This window comes from Chiloscyllium punctatum, chromosome 19 (assembly GCF_047496795.1).
Source record: "Chiloscyllium punctatum isolate Juve2018m chromosome 19, sChiPun1.3, whole genome shotgun sequence".
Lineage (NCBI taxonomy): Eukaryota > Metazoa > Chordata > Chondrichthyes > Orectolobiformes > Hemiscylliidae > Chiloscyllium > Chiloscyllium punctatum.
In genome coordinates, this window is record NC_092757.1 from 30730443 (window position 1) to 30744893 (window position 14451).

The 14451-nt window shown below is 40.4% G+C and overlaps 1 protein-coding gene across 1 annotated transcript; it reads left to right on the plus strand.

Moving 5' to 3' along the window:
* The first annotated feature begins 1539 nt into the window (after positions 1 to 1539).
* On the plus strand, positions 1540 to 10980 carry LOC140491264 (NACHT, LRR and PYD domains-containing protein 3-like). The gene is made up of 3 exons (XM_072589235.1): positions 1540 to 1821; positions 7175 to 7512; positions 9495 to 10980. Exons 2-3 carry the CDS (start codon positions 7428 to 7430, stop codon positions 10802 to 10804), a joined length of 1395 nt encoding a protein of 464 aa, XP_072445336.1. The 5' UTR covers positions 1540 to 1821; positions 7175 to 7427; the 3' UTR covers positions 10805 to 10980.
* The last annotated feature ends 3471 nt before the right edge of the window (positions 10981 to 14451 follow it).

A 14451-nucleotide genomic window follows, 5' to 3' on the forward strand; every position in this document is an offset into this window, starting at 1 on the left:
GATCACAGGAAGCCTGGACTGTGCTGGGTGTTGACAGTGTCGATTAAATATTAATCAACCTGTCACTGAGAGGTGTGAAAAAGGGGATAAATCGGAATCACCTTCTTCTGTGCTGTCGATCTCTACGACAATCATATAACCAGAAGATAACACACTGAGATCTTAATCAAGGTGCAGGAACAAATGACTGCAGATGCTGGAATCGGAACTGAAAACAACAAATGCTGGAGATCACAGCGGGTCAGATAGTATTCACAGAGGGAGAACAAGCTAACGTTTCGAGTCTAGATGACTTTTCATCTTAAATCAATACAGTTAAATATTTTTTGTGTCATTGCATTTTGATATCAACATGATCATTTTGCTGTTATTAGAATGTAGTTTGCTTACATTTGTTCAATAGCAGCAGCAACAAAATTCCGCCAAATTTTGATCAGTCTAACAATGGTACATATTCTTTTGTTTAGCTTGTGAACAAATGCAAAATTATGACGGAGTAAATGTGGGACAAATACAATGTACTTCAGTGAAAGGAAGAAATGGAAAAGATAAAGTTCAAAGATCAGCTGTGTTACTGGCAATATTCCCTGATGAGTATCAGACACTCCAGGATAGAATGTTACAATTTCAGGAAAGGCTGAGAAGTAACTGTGGCTATCAGAATGGTAAACAGCATGGCAAGCATCTCAGGAGACTGCATAGCCTGAGCACAACTTGCAGATGAATGGTATTTGGTGCTTGGCCACTGGGCAGACCACCTATGAACAAAAACAGTTGTTTTATCCCCTCATACATGATCTGTGGCAGCAGGAGAGATCATCTAGGCTCACGATCCTGCTACATGGAAACACAGAATTCAGTTTACTGAACCAGCTCATAACATCAATTGGATGGTCAGGCTGGTTGTAAGCAGGTCTTGGCAGTGTGGCTGTGGTGGGAGGTAACTATCTGTCCTTCTGTGGTTCCATTCAAGCCCGGGCATCCTTGGAGATGGGGTGCAGAATGTCCATCTCAATGCCTTTAGAGGGATGGAACACCACAGAGGCATACAGTGCTTTATTTCCCGTCCAACTCCATTTCGATTTTATCCCTTCCCTCTCTTCCTACTACGTCCCCTACCATGTTTATATTTGGTATTGCATTGCCCAGAAAAGGCTGCGCTTGTAAATCATCAATTGGATACACATGAGTTTTTACTGGTGGTGGCTGCTCGTTATACAAAAACAACAAAAGAAGTTGCAGTGGGAAAGAACTCATTTTTGTGTGATAACACTTCTGGGTAGAAACATATACTAATAAAACACAGCAATGAAGGACTCCTATGGTGCAGGGTTAGAATTCTTAAGTGTGTTCAAGTTCAGCCTGCTACCCTAAATGTGTAATATCTATGGGCAGAGTGATTAGAAATAACTAATGAGAACTGAAACAATTTAGGTTTTTGACTGTCATGTAGGAGGAGAAAGAGACCATTAATCCTTTTGAAATTGCTACATAGAGATAGGAAGAGTCTGCAAGTAAAATCGCACAATTATTTATTGCAAATTAATATTTTGTATCTATGGTTGAAAGTAGAAGGTTTTCGGTGTGATATTTCTTTAACTTTTTACATCAGATTTTTTAATTGCATGTTTGGTTCACTTTCTTCTGACAGACAATGATGGAAAAGGAATTAGTCAATTGCTGAATAGTTACAGCGACAAGGAGTTAAACCTGATTACCCAATTCTACTGTGAGAGATTGGAGGATGCAATATTAGACTTGGTGGAGAGCATTGCCCTGACATTAACAGCAACTGATTCATTGAGCAATGGAAATTACACTGTAAGTTTAACAATAGAATAATGGAATAATGGAAAAATTCTATAATATATCAGTAAATTGATTGAAGTGGGCATGTAATTGAAGGAACCTTTGGAAATTTAAGGAAAAGTAACAAGGTTGTGCATCTCATTAATGATATGAAAAACAATAAAAGTAAGGGTCAGGGGTACAAAACTAAAAATGCACCAGAAAATAGAAAATACTGAAACAATATTTTTTTCAAATAAAAAAAATAATGAAAAGTTGTTTACTTGAAGGACCGATAACGAACTGAGAGCAAAATAGAAATTAGGGAGGTGGGACCCCATGGCTTAGTGGTTAGTGGATGAAACCATGTGATGATGAAAACCACATGTTAGAGAATGTCAGGATACCAGATTAGTTTTAGCGAGATGGAAGAAATGCCATGATGAATATTTCACTGGGAAGAATAGCTTGTGTGTGCTCTGCAAGCAACAAGATCCTAGCAGAGAGCACAAATAAAAATACCATGGTGGGGAGGGATTGGTGTCAGCGGTTTTAAGGGTGACGCTGGAATACCCAGTGAGTTCAGTTTCCAAATCGATTATGATGGAATTCTTCAGTTTATGTTGTACGCAGCTTTTGGTTTAAGCTCTAACACTATGGTCATTGTGTCATTCAGAACTGAGAGAGTTAAGTTTGGCTTGACCTAGAAATAAGTGAAACATTGTCACAGGGCAGCACAGTGGTTAGCATTGCTGCCTCACAGCACCAAGGTCCCAGGTTCGATTCCAGCCTCAGGCAACTATCTGTGTGGAGTTTGCACATTTCTCTCCGGGTGCTCCGGTTTCCTCCCACAGTCCAAAGATGTGCAGGTCAAGTGAGTTGGCCATGTTAAATTGCCCATAGGTTAGGTGTGTTAGTCAGAGGGAAATGGGCCTGGGTAGGTTACTCTTTGAAGGGCCTGTGCCCACACTGTAGGGAATCTAAGAAATATGTTGTCAAGTTTTAAACCTTATGAAGTTCAAGTTCAAGTACCAGTAAGGTGCCACTCATGTCCCTGAGGCAGGTAATATTGAGGGACTCTTGAAGAAGTGTTCTGTCCAGATCATTGAAAGTGAGGAATTACAACCCCTTGTGAAGTTTTCTTGACTTGGTAGTGTTCCATGTTATTCATGGCCGGTGAGTTTAGCTGAGAAATCTCTGGTCACTGTACTAATTACTTTTGCTAATCAATGTGCTCCATAGTGTGCTATATCAAAGTCTGTTCCCATATTTGCCTCTTGTTAATTCTGGATGTTGAACATAAACTGTGCATAAATTCTGGCCCACTGTTATAAATGTATTAAGTAAAATCTGTTGCTGTTTGTTGCTAGAGAATTATTCAGCTTTTTTCGTTGACTAAGTTCCTTGAACTCACTGTGTCTACTCTTTAGATGAAGGTAATTGGTCTCTAGTCAAATCATAATATAGATTTTCCACGTGCTCATGTGTCACATTGTAAAACGTACAAAACAAACTGGTAAATGTGACTTGAAATTAACACGCAGAGTTCATTCAAAATGGTTTCTTACAACTACAAAATATTTTTAAACAAAACAAAAACAAGTTACATGTAATGAATACAGTAAATAGTTTTGCCATAGTGAATATCCCTGTCACCAAGAATGACCACAGCTTGAAAATTTATCAATTCATATTGAAGGGAAGAGCCTTTCATGTTTGGACAGATGACATACATTTATAAAAGTATATCATGCCAGCTATTCCACAGTAAAAAAAATCTTCGGGAAAATGTTTACAAATTAAGACCAGAGCTGTGAAGGAAATATTTCATGATTCCAAAAACAAATTATTCCTTGGTGGAAGAAAGGCTTCCTTAGAAACATGAACCATCAAGCTAAGTCAGATAATGATTATGACATCACAGTGAAATATAATAACATGCAAATTTATCATTTCATTAAGTTTCCTCCCCAGTGGCTCAGTGAGCATTTGCATTGAGTCATTAATTATTCTTGCCAAGTTGGGAATGACATGCTTTCATGAAGCATTGCACTCGATTTGATGTGATCTAGCTGAATTCTCGATAGGATTGGGATCCAGGATTATTAAACAGCTGCAGTGAATGAAAGGTAGAATATTTCCAAGTCCAGATTGTTTGTAGGTTGAATATCAGGGTTGTGGATTTGGTACGATAGGAATATAAAGATACATAAAGATACAGAATAAAGCAATTCAGTGCAGCATGTCTGCACTAACCAGAAAGAAATTGAAAAAGAAAAGTCGCCCAATTTAATTTTAAGGATGAGAAAGTGAGACTGCAGATGCTGGAGATCAGAATCTCTGGTGCTGGAAAAGCACAGCAGGTTAGGCAGCATCCGAGAAGCAGGAGAGTCGACGTTTCAGGCACAAGCTCATCATCAGGAATGGGGGAGTCCCAAGGGGACTGAGAGATAGGGTTGGGCTGGGGGGGTGGGGTGGGGTATAGGTAGCTGGGAATTCAATAGGTAGTTAAAGGTGAAGGTGATAGGTTGGAGAGGAGGGTGGAGCAGCTTGGTGGGAGGTAAATGGACAGGTAGGACAGTTCAAGAGGGCAGTGCTGAGATGGAAGGTTGGATCTAGGAGAAGGCGGGGGAAGGGGAAATGAGGAAAATGGTGAAACCCAAATTGATTCTGGGTGGTTGGTGGGTCCCAAGGCAGAAGATGAGACATTCTTCCTCTAGATATCAGGTGGTTAGGATTTGGTGGTGGAGGAGGTCCAGGATTTGCATATCCGTGGTGGAGTGGATCACTCTGACACAAGTAGGGAGGATGTGTTTGGTAGGCTAGAGGTTATTAAGGTGGACAAATCCCCAGGACCAGATGGGATCTATCCCAGGTTGCTGAGGGAGGTGAGAGAGGAAATAGCTGGGGCCTGACAGATATCTTTGTAGCATCCTTAAATACAGGTGAGGTGCCGGACGACTGGAAGGTTGCTCATGTTGTCCCCCTTTACAAGAAGTGAAGTAGGGATATTGCGGGTAACTACAGACCGGTGAGCCTGGCGTCATTGGTGGGAAAGTTGCTGGAGAAGGTACTGAGGGATAGGATCTATTTATATTTGGAAAATAATGAGCTTATCAGTGGTAGACAACATGGTTTTGTACGGGGGAGATCGTGCCTTACCAACTTATTAGAGTTCTTCGAGGAAGTGACCAAGTTGATAGATGAAAGAAGGGCTGTTGATGGCGTTTGCATGGACTTTCGTAAGGCATTTGATAAGGTTCCCCATTGTAGACTAATGGAGAAAGTGAAGTCACATGGTGTGCAGGCTGTTCTAGCTAGGTGGATAAAGAACTGGTTGAGCAACAGGAGACAGAGAGCAGTAGTTGAAGGGAGTTTCTTGAAATGGGGAAACGTGACCAGTGGTGGTCCACAGGGGTCAGTGTTGGGGCCACTGTTGTTTGTGATATACATAAATGATCTGGAAGAGGGCACTGTTGGTATGATCAGCAAGTTTGCAGATGACACGAAGATTGGTGGAGTAGCAGAAAGCAAAAGGGACTGTCAGAGAATATAGGAGGGTATAGATAGACTGGAGAGTTGAGTGGAAAAGTGGCAGATGGCTTTCGATCCAGATAAATGTGAGGTGATGCATTTAGGCGAGACTAATTCAAGAGTGAATTATACAATGAATGGAAAAGCCTTGGGAAAAGTTGATGAGCAGAGAGATCTGGGAGTGCAGGTCCACTGTACCCTGAAGGTTGCTGCACAGGTGGATAGACTGGTCAAGAAGACATACAGTATGCTTGCCTTCATTGGACAGGGTATTGAATATAAGAGCTGGCAAATCATGTTAAAATTGTACAAGACATTGGTTTGGCCACATTTAGAATACTGTGTACAGTTCTGGTCGCCACATTACCAAAAGGATGATGTGGACGCTTTGGAGAGGTTGCAGAGAAGGTTTATGAGGGTGTTGTCTGGTCTGGAAAGTGCTAGCTATGAAGGGAGGTTGAGTAGGTTAGGTTTATTTTCATTAGAAAAAAGGAGATTGAGGGGGGACCTGATTGAGGTTTACAAAATCATAAAGGATATAGACAGGGTGGATAGAGATAAGCTTTTACCCAGGGTGAAGGATTCAATAACAAGAGGTCACGCTTTCAAGGTGAGAGATGGAAGGGTTAAGGGGGATACACGCGGCAAGTACTTCACACAGAGGGTGGTGGGTGTCTGGAGCGCATTGCCAGCAGAGGTGGTAGAAGCAGGCACAGTAGATTTATTTAAGATGCATGAGTAGGTGGGGAGCAGAGGGATACAGATGCTTAGGAATTGGGCGACAGGTTTAGACAGTACATTTGGATTGGCTTAGGCTTGGAGGGCCAAAGGTCCTGTTCCTGGACTGTAAATTATCTTTGTTCTTTGTTCTTTGTTCTTTGTAAGCACACGAGTTGAAAAGGCAACACTTCATGCAGTTGCAGTGATGTTAATATTGTGTCTGTTGGTGAGCTGAAGGATATTTATGACTTCAATTATTGGAGTTTCATGATGTTATCAGAACTAGTTACCCAAATTGCCCCAAATACCATAATGACCGTTGATATCCTTTCAATTCTTACTGCAATAAAATCATGGCAATTACAAACTTTTCAATATTTCCTACAAAATTTCCAATTTATTGTTTTGGATTTCCTTTTTGTTTCTTTGGATATAGCAGTGAAACTAGTCCACTTTTAATGTAGGAATTCATTGAAGGTGTTGTGGTTCTAGCATCAAAGGCTATTAAAGTGACAACATGGATCTCATGTTCACATCATAGTTCAACTGTTATGGATTCAAACCCAAACCCCAAAACTTCCACTTCCAATATTGTAGAGTTTGGCTTTGTTTATCACATGACTTGTTAACTGCAAGTTTCATGTCATATCCAATAGATTCCTCTATTCCTGATGAAGGGCTTTTGCCCAAAACATCGATTTTCCTGCTTCTCGGATGCTGCCTGAATTGCTGTGCTTTTCCAGCACCACTGTAATCTAGAATCTGGTTTCCAGCATCTGCAGCCCTTGTTTTTGCCTACTACTAATGTCTCCCTCATAGTACTTCTTCACAAGTGGAGGGAAGGTCTCATCAGTGTGCTGAGATGAATATTCTTCACCAATCGAACATCATTAATGTAACAGCTTTTCATAATTACGACATTGCTGTTTATCATTTTCTCTCATGGTTTTCCTTTCTATTTCTTCTTTTTCTTGTTTCTTTCTGGTTTATTCCATTGCTCTTCCTTAGTTTCTTTCTTTCCCATCTTTCTTTTTCCCTCATTTCCTCCATCAATTCATTCTTCCATTCCGTTCCTTCATCTATTGTTTCCCTTTTCCCTTTCTATTTTACCTGTTCTTCTCTTTTATTTCAGTATATCCGTAATCTGTCAGAGCATCAACAGAGAAAGGAAGCAACAAAACATTTTCTGAACACAGTGACCAAAACCAATGGCTGTGGAGAACGAATATTTTGGGAAACATTGGTGAAAATGCAAGAATCAAAACCAAAACTGAAACTCATTCTGAAAGAAATTCAGAGCAGAAGTGTTGTACAGTCCAAGTATTTCTAGCAATCAAACATGGTTGCCTCTTTAATGGGTGAGGCTGCCATACACTACTAATGAAATGAAACATCTTTCCCAGGTTTTGACTTGCTTTATAATGCAAGCATCGGAGAGATGGAAGGAGAGCTATCAGATCACCTCAAAAGGTAAGTCAAAATAAAAATAATCGTTAATCATAAAAACGTACCGCATTAATTAAGTTCTAACATTTTATTTGTGTCTCACATTTCACCACTGAAAGGAAACAAACCCTCCAAATTATTACCATGAACTGTTTCTATAAACTGCAATCAAAGTTACAACACGAAGCAAATGAACTGGAACTTGGGCATGGACAGTGTTCCATCTGCCACAAATTATATTCCACTTGTGTGATATTGAGCTTTGTTGGAAATTGCTGAATGCTCATTTTGATTTTCCCAGCTGCTCTGGAGTAGACTGAGCCCAACTTTCCAGTTTTAGATGCTGAACCACAAAGTCACATTCAGTTTTGCAAGTCAGTTGGTTTTAAAATCTTCCCTAGTACTTTGTCAGGCCATTATTTCTTTTCCCTTCAGTCACATCAGGGTCTGAATAGAAGTCTTGCTTTTACTGTCAATACAAGGCCTTAGGGTGCCTTTATGCAAATGTAAACCTCAATATCGCCAGAGTCTCGGAGTCTACAAAGTCTGTATTGGGCTGGAGTCACATAGAGTTCGAGACCCAGTTAAAGCTTGAATCAAATACATGACAGACTGAGTAAAGATGATGTCATTTATAGGATCACAATTGGTTCTAGACTAGTTACTGATGAAGTCAGATCTGGTGAATACAGAAGTTAGAGTGTGGTCTCATAGTGTGGACAGTCTGAACTGATATGTATGTACTGGTTGAAGAAGGTCTTGATTCATATGTCGGCTCCACCCTGGGCAGTGACTTGAAACACACATTGACCTAAAGAAGGTGAGGATGTGGGTCACGTATAGAAACAGAATCTTTAAACATCCAAGTGTCATATTTCTACCGATTGCATGTGTACTAGAGTTCACCATGTATCAGATTGCACACATGTTGTTTGGGCATTGAATGAAGGCACAAATAGGGCTACAATGATATTAGCTTGACCTAATTGATCAACCAGGACTAGATAAGGAATTGTTTTTCAATAAGTCACATATCCCTGAAACACATTTCTACACACAGTGCTGAAACATTGGATTTGTGAAGAGCACATATTTGCTGAAATCTTACTGACATAGAGTGGCTGTGTCAAAGACTGTACTCAATTGTCTGGCCAGGTAGTTAGTTGACTTGGAAACATATTTAGGCTCATAATGGGGTAAGATTTGCTTCATCTATGTATCTATGTCTCGAACTTGTTAAAACATGAAATCAAATATGGGGTCAAGCTGGGTATAGGTAGATTCACATGAAGATTCAGAATAGATAGGGAGTTCATTTACATACAATCTTAGACTGTACAATGAGAGGCTTCAGCTTTCGCACTGAAATGAACAATGAGTTGATAAAATTGGTGGAAGATCCCAATGTGATCCTTATACATCGACAGTGTTGTTTTATAATTATGGTTCACATAGCACATTTAATTGTATCACTGGTTTGTCATCCTGTTCCCAACATTCAGCATTGAAAAAGTGAGTGTTATGCACAGTCCCTATTCAGCCAGTGGGCCATATGTTTACATTAGGTATAAGTTGTCTGAGATTGAAGCAGACATCAATCTTATAAACACTCTGATACTATCTCCACTGAGGACAACAGACAAAACAAAAATGAATACAGTAAATAATAATAAGTGAACAATGTGATAATATTTGGCTTTTCAGATATTCCAATGGTAAATTCTCCTCAAATGGAGATGGAGAAGATGAAAGAGTGGAGGGGCTTGTCTGTTATAACGTAAAATCTACTATAATCCATCTGATTCTCCCTGGTTTATATTTAATTTAATTCAGTATTTATCCGGCAAGATTAATTTCTAGCACGGCGTAGTAAAATTTGGATTCGACTCACATATTTTGTATTGCTACCCAACTCAAACTCCTCCTTGCTTCTCGTTAATTGTTTTAATGTAGTTAATTAACAAATAAGAACAATGCCAACATAATTTTGATCATTGTCATGAAAGGTATACAAGATCAACATAAGCAACACCTCCTCCACCAAACCGAGCATGTGGTCAAACACACCATCAAAGGAGACAGCAAAATAACGATCATTTCCTTCACTGATCGATATACAGAGCTTATCATTATTTCCACTCTGCCTGAACGGAGACTAGTGGAACATGAGCTCCTTTCGAGAGGTAGGGAACATGAAGAATGGCAGCGGAAGTACATCACCAGCGAACTTGAAAAAAATCGGATTGATCAATTATTCAGGAGCAGTTTTGGCCACTCCAGCCTGTCTGGCACCACGGTGGTTAGCGGAGTGGCTGGCATTGGTAAGACAACAATGGTGCAGAGGATGGTCCATGAATGGGCATCAGGAAACATCTATCCTCAGTTCCAATTTGTTCTACATTTCACATTTCGAAATCTTAATGTCATCAACAGAGCCGTTTCTCTGACTGAAATGGTATTGGATCAGTACCCTTATTTAGAAAAGATAATTGAAGATATCTGGATGAAACCTGAATATCTTCTCTTGGTTTTTGATGGATTAGATGAGTACAAACACCAGATTGATTTCACTGGCCGCATGGCTGGTGATGTCTCTGCGAATCACTGTGTTGCACCTGACTGCAGATGTGAAATTTTTGAAATGGTGCACTCCCTGGTACAGCAACAGCTGCTCAGAGGTTGTTCTGTGCTGGTTACCAGCCGGCCGACTGCCCTTGACTCATTGGAAAAGGCCAATGTCAACCTTTGGGCTGAGATCCTGGGTTTTCTTGCTGATGAAAGAAAAGAGTTTGTCAGAAAGTTTTTTGGCAGTGCGCAACTCGCTACCAATGTCTTCAAACACGTCAAGGAGAATGAGATCCTGTACACCATGTGCTACAACCCTTCATATTGCTGGATCATTTGCTCAACCTTAGGCCCGCTCTTTACACAGCAGAAGTGCAAGCAACCTCTTCCCAAAACCATCACTCAACTTTTCTCCATCTACCTTTCCAATCTCTTGGACAACCACAAGCGAGATGTTGAGGACCAGCGGATGGTTTTACAGCGACTCAGGGAGTTGGCTTACCAGGGAGTTTCGAAAAGGAGAATTGTTTTTAATGAGAATCACTTCATTCAGCATCAGCTGAAGTCCAGCAAATTAATTTCAGGATTCATGATGGAGATCCTTGAAAGGGATGACACAGCTAAAAACATTGTGTATACATTTCTCCACCTTACCATCCAGGAATTCTTGGCCGCCCTGGCTCAGAATGTGGTGGAAATGCTTCACTGTGCTTTTAAGAATGATGATGGTCGGTTTGAGATTTTTATTTGATTTTTAGTTGGTCTTTCAACACCCACTTCATCCCGAAATCTGGAACCATTCCTGGGTCCACTGTCTCATCACACGACCTGTCAGGTAATAGATTGGCTGCAGGCCAATGTTCAGGCAGAAATCAAAAACATGGACAGAGTCACTGGAAAGAGGAAACTGCTGAACACATTCCATTATTTGTCAGAGTCTCAGAATTGAGCTTTAGTTTAGAAGACCATTGGATCTGTGGAACATTTGAACTTTGGGGACTCCAATCCAAAGAATGCACTGAGATTGAACCCAATGGACTGTTTTGTAATGTCTCATGTTGGACAACGTTGTGAATCAGTGATGGAGTTGAATTTGGAGAAATGTTATATTCAGGAGGAGGGAATCAAACGATTGGCCCCTGCAATCCACAAGTGCAAAGTTCTAAGATAGGTTTGATCCGGGTGAAATTAGATAACATGTCAGCAATGACCCATTGATTTTCTCTTATAAATTCCACCTGATATGAATTTCATAGGATCACAGAATCTCTACAGAGCAGAAAACTGTCATTTGGACCATCTCGTCTACGTCAACCCTCTGAAGTGCATCCCATCCAGACCCCTCCCCTATCCCTGCATTTCCCAAGGGACATGAAAGGCTACAGAAAAGATTTAGAAGGATGTTGCCAGGGTTGGAGCATTTGACCTATAGGGAGAGGCTGAATGGACTGGGACTGTTTTCCCTGGAGCATTGAAGGCTGAGGGTGACCTTATATATAAGAGTTTATAAAGTCATGAGGAACATGTTTAGGGTAAATAGGCAAGGTCTTTTCCTTGGGATCTGTAAGTGAGAGGGGAAAGATTTAAAAAGGTACTTAAGGGGCAATTTCTTCACACAAAGGATGGTGTGCGTATGGAATGAGCTGCCAGAGGAAATGGTGGAGGCTGGTGCAATTACAACATTTAAAAGGCATCTGGATGGGTATATGAATAGGAATCATTTCGAGGGATATGGGCCAAATGCTGGCAAATTTGATTAGATTAATTAAGGATATCTGGTCGGCATGGACGAGTTGGACCAAAGGGTCTGTTTCCTTGTTGTACATCTCTATGACTCTATAACCCATCTAGTCTGCACATCCCTGGACACTATGGGCAATTTAGCACAATCAGTCCATCTAACCTGCACATAGTTGACTGTGGGAGGAAACCAGAATACCCAAAGGCAACCCCCTGCAGACACTGGGCGAATGTGCAAACTCCACACAGACAGTCACCCAGGGGTGGAATCAAACCCAGATCCCTGGTGCTGTGAGGAAACAGTGCTAACTGTTGAGCCACTTGTCACTATAGTAGCTGAATCACAATTACTATCGTTTCTTTTTCAAGGAGAGTCAATGAGTTTTCCATGCTTTTTATTTATTTTTAACGCTACTACCGCATTGACCTTGATACTGAGTACTCTTAACTATAACAAAAAAAAAGCACCAGGCTAACTTAGTTGGTCTTACACTGTGGGACATTCAAAGCCACAAGGAGTCTGGCAGAGTCTTTAACTAGTGCTATGACAAGGAAACAAAGAACTGAGCCAAATCATCGTACCTCTGTGTTCACAACAGAGTAAAATGAAAACCTTCAAAGATTTTAACCTCAACAATTCCTAACTAGACTTTATAACCAATCGCAGACTCTGTTGATAAATGAAACCTAGGCGGTAGGTTAATAACTGAAACAACCAAAAAAAAGCAATTTATTACCAATATAGGAACTTTAGCAGAGCAAAATTAAACAACAAAGTTTGAAACCAATAGCCTTGTTTTCAGGGCAATTCACACAAAAGACAGACAGACAGACAAATAAACACAGTGAAGGGATAATTAAAATAAAGTAACAAAACTGGCCAGATTAAGTGGTTTTCATATCTTATTCTCAATGTATATTTAATGGTTTCTTTGTTAATTTTCTGAAGATATCAATCTGTGCCACCTTTGAATTCACTCTGAGAACTCAAATTCTGAAATAAAGTGGAAGTTTAGGCAGGGAGCATTTAAATCTTCATGCTGTAATGTCAATAGCTAAGTTCATTCTCTCAAAAGCACAGTCCCAAAAACCAACTTAAATCATGATCTATGCCTATGATTGACCATCTCATTCTCTCCCAGAAACAAATGGAAATTGCTGTTCTAAGGAAAGCTCATTGGACCAAATTATATCTATCCACAGATGCTGCCAGACCTGCTGCGCTTTTCCCTCAATTTTTGTTTTTGTTTCTTATGTCCAGTATCCACAGTTCTTTTGATTTTATGTTCTATCCCAGGCTTGTTCACAACAATTCCCAGGTACTGGCCTGATCAATTCCCAAACATTTCTTCTCTGGTTCAATGTGCTGCTCTCCCACTGTGCTGAAACATCTACAGGATCCTATTGATCAAGAGCTAACCTGCCATTAACTGTGAAGCCCCACCTCGCGAACAAACAGCAGCTTGTTTGTTTGTTTTGTTGAAACATAAGTTGCTGTCCACAATCCAAAAATCATTTCCAGCTCATTGCAGTTCACAGCTACAAAGCAATATTGATGAAATAATAAATTAAACGAAAAGTTGGCGAAGGTTTGAACACTAATCCTAAGAGGCCCTCAATTAAATGAACAGACCTGGTGTGTGACTGAACACAGTTCACTGACAGAGAATAGCAATGGAGATCAGGTGGCAAATCAAACTGTTGAACCCAACCTCTGTCACCAATTGTGTGCCATTGCAGAGATGAATATCATCGTTTGTAGTTTACTTTTACAAACCAAAGCTAATCTGATATTGTATTTGACCCAACCATTCACTAGATAAATAGTAAGTGAATGCTGTACCTAGTTCAATGCAGAATACGTTGCTAACAGCAAGGCTGCCATTCATGTATCTGAAACTGTTACAGGGGAGGGTCAGGGTGGGTTTGAAATAGAGGTTCAACAGTCTGTGATTTACAGGAGGCATGATCTGCCCTTTGTGGTAGCACAAGATTCACCATTCACCTCAGCAGCAGGGAGATTGGGCAGCTCATCACCACATATTTTACATGACTGTTGGGATGAACTATTATCCATTCTGTTTGGAACTGAAAACATGGCTTGTGTATTGTTAAATACATCACAGAAGGAGGAATTTATTGATTGATTGATGTCTATAAGTCTTTTTCTTTGTTGTGTTATCCAAGCAGGACAATAATGCCTCACAATTAACCATTGTTTTTACTCTTTGCTGGATTACATATGGATGAGTTCAATGGAATATAATTGCATAAATGTTTAAAAAAATTGGATATAAGACAATCAATTGCGTTCAACTGTTCAGAGAGTCAAATAACATGAAGAGAGACCCTTTGGTCCAACCAGTCCATGCTGAACGTAATCCCAAACTAAAATAGTCCCACCTGCCTGCTCCAAGCCCATATCCCTCCAAACCTTTCCTTCTCATGTATTTATCAAAATATCTTTTAGAGTCATAGAGTCATAGAGATGTACAGCACGGAAACAGACCCTTCGGTCCAACCTGTCCACGCCGACCAGATATTCCAACCCAACCTAGTCCCACCTGCCAGCACCCAGCCCATATCCCTCCAAACCCTTCCTGATCATATACCCATTCAAATGCCTCTTAAATGTTGCAATTGTACCAGCCTCCACCA